This window comes from Fimicolochytrium jonesii, assembly GCF_025526975.1.
Source record: "Fimicolochytrium jonesii strain JEL569 chromosome Unknown EV422scaffold_41, whole genome shotgun sequence".
Classification (NCBI taxonomy): Eukaryota; Fungi; Chytridiomycota; class Chytridiomycetes; order Spizellomycetales; family Powellomycetaceae; genus Fimicolochytrium; species Fimicolochytrium jonesii.
Genome location: NW_026515708.1, coordinates 240,572 through 246,856, shown reverse-complemented (window position 1 = coordinate 246,856; position 6,285 = coordinate 240,572). Strand labels below are relative to the sequence as shown.

The window sequence follows — 6,285 nt, the reverse complement described above, 5'->3', positions numbered from 1 at the left end:
TGCTCGTGCTTGGTGGGGTCATGGGGATGGGGAAGTGCCTGATGCTGCTCCCATTGGCAATATCCGTGAACTCTTCCATCAGCATTGTGATCAGCTTCAATGTCCCAAATGTGGAGGCTCAGCTTTTCATAGCATTGGCGGTCAGCATCGTTTCCGTCTCCGCTGCGCCAGGTACCCTGAGTGCAGTACGACTTTTGGACAGAACCAAGTCCGTGACATGCTTGCAGAAGTCCTTTAGTACTGTTGAATGTCGTTGATAACTTTACACCAAAACCCTTTTCTGAATGTGCGCTTTTCCAATGTACTCTAAATCAATGAATGCAATACTACTTTCCACCATTTTAAATGTTACATGACAGAGACAGTTTGGCTGAATTTAATAAGTGATCTGGGGAATCTCTAACCCTAACCCTCTCACTCTGCGTACCCTGCAAGCAGGCCCAGGTCACGTGCCCTAACCTGCATGGACAAACTGTAGAACACTGCTTTAACCGGAAAATGTTCAACAGTTTTGGTAAATAACATACCGCAAGGGTCCTACAAACAGTCTACGATGCACAGCGGAATTCACGAAATGTTTACTGGAGAACACGGCCAAACCCCTTTGCCTGCACATATGTACTCGTGTCTTTTGTTAGGGGGTCTTGGGGGTCACGACTTGAGAATTGAAAAGGGGCCCTGTTCTTCAGCCAAAAGCAAGGTTACACAAGATTTGCTACCACATCAGCTATGCAAACCATAGGCTACAATCAACTTTCATTAAGTGCCCAACACTGGATAGTCAGCCAGATGTTGAGATATCACCACATTTTCCAACTTTTTACCCCCCGTTGCATGAAAATTTTGTTTTTCTAAGTTTCTGAAGCCGTTTCCGCACGGATTGCCAATCCGAGAGTACTTCAATTAGAGAATATGATATGGGGCCAACTTTTCAATTAGGACGCCAACTCCGGATCGGCACTAAAAAAATCCCAATTTGCACAAGTCCTATAACGTATATATAACATATATGTCCCCTTTATATCAACCCCCCCCCCCCCCCTATTGGCACCCCTGCCCCCCCCCGTACCCGCACCACCGCCCATATGACCCATCACTTGCCCTTGCACACCTAGTCCTCCCCAACTTGTCTAGGTGCGCAACACCCCCCGCCACTACACCCCTGAGAGTCAAAAATTCGAACTGTAGAACACACCCAAAAGCCAAAAAACTCGAAAATTTCTAAGTCCCTAGGGTTCCAGGCAACCCAATAATAAAACCCAACCCAGGGGGTCTTGTAACCCTAAACCTAACCCTAACCCTAACCCTAACCCTAACCCTAACCCTAAGTGTCCGTGTCACAAAAGAGCGCCGTGCAGCGGGCCAGCCTGGCCAGGCCAGGCCAGAATGGCGACGGCGATGGGGAGATTGGAATCTTCACAACAACAACGACGGAAATGGGCAAACCTCTCACTCCACAGAAGAGGGCAGCCATAGTTGCACTCCACAGGGCAGGGAAAAACAAAGGAGAGATAGCCAGAGACCAGGGAGTCTGTTTGAGCACGGTCAAGAACACCGTAAGGAGGTTTGCAAACGACATTGCTGATGACCCTGCCTCCTATCAATCCAAGAAGCCGCCGGGGAGACCAGCTAAGTATCAACCTTCAGATGAGGAGTTGGAGGCCTTTCGCCTTCTTGTTGTTGCGTCCAGTGAGACTCGAGAGAAAACACTGAAGGAAATTACTTCCAACTTCACCACGCTTACAGGTGTTCAGGCACACTGGAAGACCGTGCGTCGTTACCTTCACCGATATCTGCACCTGACATCCCGTTTCAAAATTTGCAAACCTTTCCTGACTGCACAGCACCGGGCTGCATGGCTCGCATTTGCGCTTGAATGACAGCATTGGATAGCACAGGACTGGTCCCGCGTGGTTTGGACGGATGAGACGTCATTTGAGATTGGTTGGGTGCCCAAAATGCGATGCTGGCATCTTCGAACTGGAGTCTTCATCCTGATTGTGTTACAGGGACTCGAAGGAGTGGCCGCAAAACATTCATGTTTTGGGGAGCATCTATTTGAAACGCAGTAGGTCCAATGGCGAAGATGCAACGTGTTCAGCGTGAGGGTCAAAATCGCACTGGCCTCAATTCCACTGCTTATGTCCAACATCTTACTACTCACTTCTTGCCCATGTGGCAGAACCTTGAGCTCTTTCTTCCTAATCCATTGTTCATGCAGGACAATGCTCCCATTCACACGACGGTTGAGACGCGGCAGTTTTTTGAGGAACATGGGATTGAGGTTATGCCCTGGCCTGCGCAGAGCCCGGACCTCAATCCTATCAAAAATCTGTGGTCAGTCATCAAGCGAGAGGTCTCAAAGGCCGATCCGACGGCGGCAACACTGGATACGATTGTTCAGCAGTTGTCGCCGACCATGGAACGACATCTCGATAATCTGGTGAATTCCATGCCGTCGAGGATGGCCAGTGTGATTGCAGCTGACGGAGGCATAACTAGGTATTAGGAGTAGCTAGCCCCCCGTTGAGCAAGGATGATGAGTCGTTGCATTGAAAAACCGGGATGGCTTTCAGATCTGAGACACGGTGCAGGCCGAGTCGGTGATGATGAGTCACTCACGTGCCAGCAGACACTGACTTGCTCGGCGGGGGTTACAGGGTTATGTTCCCTGGCTGTACTTAGGGTTAACCCTAACCCTAACCTTCGTTTTTGGGTTGCTTTTTGGGTTGCATTGCATCGTTAGGAACCGGTATTATTCGACATGAGTTAGTGGAAAACATCACCTGGGGATCGCTCTACCCAGTGACGATGGACAAAATCAGGGAAGCAGCAATTCAAGGCGATGTTCATGGATTCATATTGCGAATGCCTGACGGTAACCATTCCACAAAACGCGCCGCGGGATTGTTTTTGACGGTTCTTGAACTAAACTGCATCTTCCACCATCATTACATTATTCTTGCTGCCGACTCACAGGCTACGACACTAAAGCCGGAGCGAAAGGGGGGCATCTCTCCGGTGGACAAAAGCAGAGAATTGCCATTGCAAGAGCACTCATACAAAAACCGAGACTACTTCTGCTGGACGAAGCAACTTCAGCGCTCGACTCCACAAGCAAGGCCGAGGTGCGGAAAGTCATAGATAAGGCTTCAGTCGGTCAAACGACAGTGACGATTGCTCACAGGTAAGTTATTTTTGAATGCTAGTGTTTGTACTCATTTCAAAAGAAATAAATCATTAACGAACTTCAAAAATGTCGTTTTCTGGTAGACTATCCACGTTTAAAAATGTTATCTTCATAGCGGTAGTCAGTCACGGACGAATTGCTGAATACGGAAATCATGGCGAACTGCAAGCGTTGAACGGGATTTACGCGGATATGTGTCGCCAACAGAATATGTGATGGTCGGAAGTATAGGATCGATTTTGTGGGCAGTTGAAACAAAATGACACTCCAAGACACGTACAGACAGACAGGTTTCAATATGACTTAGCTCACACCCGCTTTACCTCTTGATCACATGAGTGCTAACTTGCGCGAAAATGTTTCCAACGGAGTTGTAAATCACTTGGAAGTGAAATGACACGCCCAAACCTATTCCCAAACCCCTCTCCCCTTGTGTTCGCACGATGTTGGGAATTTGGGGTGGTCGTCCCTGTAGCGGACCGCAGTTGCTTTGGAAGGCCATGTAGCGCCGCAAAAGCCGCCCCTCGCGCCCGTCAGAGTTCAACCAAGTTATAAGCACACCCGTATAACTTATGAAATAGTACAGAGTAATTTGGTGGTCTCGATGCTATCATCAAATTATGCGCTGATTATGCGCTGTCAAACTTAAACGACGTTCGATCTCAGCGAAAGCCGCCCTCCATCCACAAGCGAAGTGAGAGTCTATGGAGCGAATTCTACAGACATGACCGGTACTATCACAGCTTAAGCACACCAGTCGTTGTATTCAGAGCCGCCATCGTTGCAGTGTGTTGGACAAGTTTGGATCCAGATAATGTCGCCATTGTCCCCCCCCTTGCAGTAGAACAGGTCGTTGCCACTGGTGTGACCAGTCGCTGCCATCTGGGCGTCGTAGTTCTGTCCGGTCGCTATCAAAGATGTGTATGTTAGGAACCTTTATCGTCGAGGCTACACATATCGTCTCATCACGAGTACATACCGATTGCCCGCAAAGTGGACCCGCAGTATGTCATGCCCTGTCGGCAGTTCCTACCCTCGGCTTGGCTGGCGGCGGTGACGAGGATGACAGCAAGGATGGCAGAGACGAGTTTCATTGTTGGAGGCGTGGAGGTGTGAAGGGCGTGTGTGAAGTGGATAGCGGTTGACCGAGGGGGGAAGACGGGCCTCCCCTCTTAAATAGACGACGCATCATAACGCCCGGAGACTGTCCGGTCAGCGGCATACCGTGCTCACAGGACGGAAGCATGTTCAGCGGACGTTCGTGGGTCCCGACTCGGTTGAAAAACGGCGTTGGTTGTAATGAAAGCGGACCCGTCCAGCACCTGGTGATCCGGTTGAGAAACGAAAAACGGAACACGACGGGCGTTCGTAGGCGTTCGACGTAATAGAAGCGAAAGCGCACCGCGTTTCGTAGGATCCTCGAATGACTACACAAGCGGGTTGGTCATAGATTTTAGCGAGCTGATATTCAATCTGTTGCGACTGCGCGTTCCGCACATAATTGAGTTAGTGGCCGTCTTTCTATTCATGATATCGTTGCGAGAAAAAGCAATGGAAGGTCGCGAGAGAGCCGTCTTCGCGGAAACGAGAAATTGACGGAAGCTTTGACAGGGTCGACCGGCTGACTTCGGTTGTTTTTCAGCCGCGGCGTTTCGTCGCCCAAGTATCATGCGTTTCGACGCCCAAGTATCATGCTAGTTATGCTAGGCGCAGCCCGATCTGCCAAACGGGCGTCGAGCATGGCGTTGGCAGCCTAATCAAAGCACCATTACTGACGCCGCTAACCGCCGCGGCTATGCGACGCCCAAGTCCCGTTTGTCGGGCTAAGTGGCCACTGTACTACCAAAACGTGTATTGAACGAGAACAGGAGTTGGATGATGCTCCTTACATGGTGCGGCAGTCACCGATTGGCTTCATAAAGCAGGGGGGAAAGCTCGCCGACTCCCCCGTTCCAATTTACACCACCCCCCACCGCGTGGTTTCAGAAGTTCCAAGCGCTCCAAGCCTTCTCGACTCTTCTCCCAACGCATTACTGCCCGTCTTTGTCCGGCTACCCCACAACACTCAGTCTCTCATATCCTACCCCACAACACTCAGTCTCTCATATACACAACCATGAAGCTCCTCTCCGCAATCCTTCCCGTCGTTGCCCTCGTCGCCGCCACTGGCCAAGTTGAGGCGAGGAACTGCCGGAAAGGATTAGTATACTGCGGCTCCACCTTGAGGAGCATTGGTATGTTTCATCGTCGGAAATGGCTTTATTCCTTCAAGGTTCTTAACACGCGTTTCGTTTGAATAGCTACCGGAACAAACTACGACCCGGTGATGGCTGCGACTGGCCACGCGGATAACAACGACTTGTTTGACTGCACGGACGACGATGGCAACATTCGCTGGGTCACTTACTGCTACAACGGATGTGTGGACTCCGGGAGGGAGACCAACGATTACTGCCGTCCATAAATCACTTGGTTACTCGATACTTAGGTCATGTGATAGAGCAGAGTAGAATCTACTACTAGCAACGTTAATAGAAACATCAAATATGCGAAACATCTCCTTCAGCTTCCGTCATTGGGTGTGACACGGCCATTGGCACTCTTCTAAGCGGGATTAAGCCTTCCCCGCGTTCTACAGTGCCCCTCCTTTGTAGACCTTCCACCAGCATCGCCATTGCCCAATCTTGCCCCGAGAGTGCTACTATCCAGCCACCACTTCCTCTGGCTCCTTTGGAATGCGTTCTACGTCTCTGGCTTCAGCCGGCGCCAGATCTCACGATTTGGCCTCAGTTTCAAACACACGAATTGAATTCGCCATTGCTACATAAACCCTTCCTGATCCCTCTGGGAACTTGCCAGCACGTAAAATGGGGTCTGAGGAGGTGGTCCAGCTATGCAGAGGTGTCTGTCGGAGACTGCCTTCTTCGGTCGGAAATCCGTTACAACAACCCGTCGCTCACAGCCCACCGTGATCATGATCGCCATCGCAAAACCGTTGCTTCCCAAACCGTTCTCAGGCTTTTTCCAAACCTTCAAGAGCACCTGGAGAGTGCCTTCGGCGCTGCAAAAGGTCTGTTTGCATGACCTTTTATCAA

At 50.4% G+C, this 6,285-nt stretch overlaps 3 protein-coding genes across 3 annotated transcripts; 2 read left to right on the top strand and 1 right to left on the bottom strand.

Moving 5' to 3' along the window:
• Positions 1-2,772: 2,772 nt before the first annotated feature.
• EV422DRAFT_501714 (ATP-binding cassette superfamily) lies at positions 2,773-3,406 on the top strand (the record flags this gene model as incomplete). The annotated part of the gene is made up of 3 exons (XM_053068215.1): positions 2,773-2,878; positions 2,980-3,187; positions 3,274-3,406. Coding segments are annotated over 3 exons (447 nt in total), but the record flags the coding sequence as incomplete, so codon positions are not given.
• Positions 3,407-3,886: 480 nt separating this feature from the next.
• EV422DRAFT_334151 (uncharacterized protein) lies at positions 3,887-4,597 on the bottom strand. Its single transcript, XM_053066381.1, has 2 exons — positions 4,170-4,597; positions 3,887-4,098 (listed from the first exon to the last, which is right to left on the bottom strand). Exons 1-2 carry the CDS (start codon positions 4,282-4,284, stop codon positions 3,935-3,937), a joined length of 279 nt encoding a protein of 92 aa, XP_052921087.1. The 5' UTR covers positions 4,285-4,597; the 3' UTR covers positions 3,887-3,934.
• Positions 4,598-5,083: 486 nt separating this feature from the next.
• EV422DRAFT_334147 (uncharacterized protein) lies at positions 5,084-5,744 on the top strand. Its single transcript, XM_053066380.1, has 2 exons — positions 5,084-5,424; positions 5,491-5,744. Exons 1-2 carry the CDS (start codon positions 5,307-5,309, stop codon positions 5,652-5,654), a joined length of 282 nt encoding a protein of 93 aa, XP_052921086.1. The 5' UTR covers positions 5,084-5,306; the 3' UTR covers positions 5,655-5,744.
• The last annotated feature ends 541 nt before the right edge of the window (positions 5,745-6,285 follow it).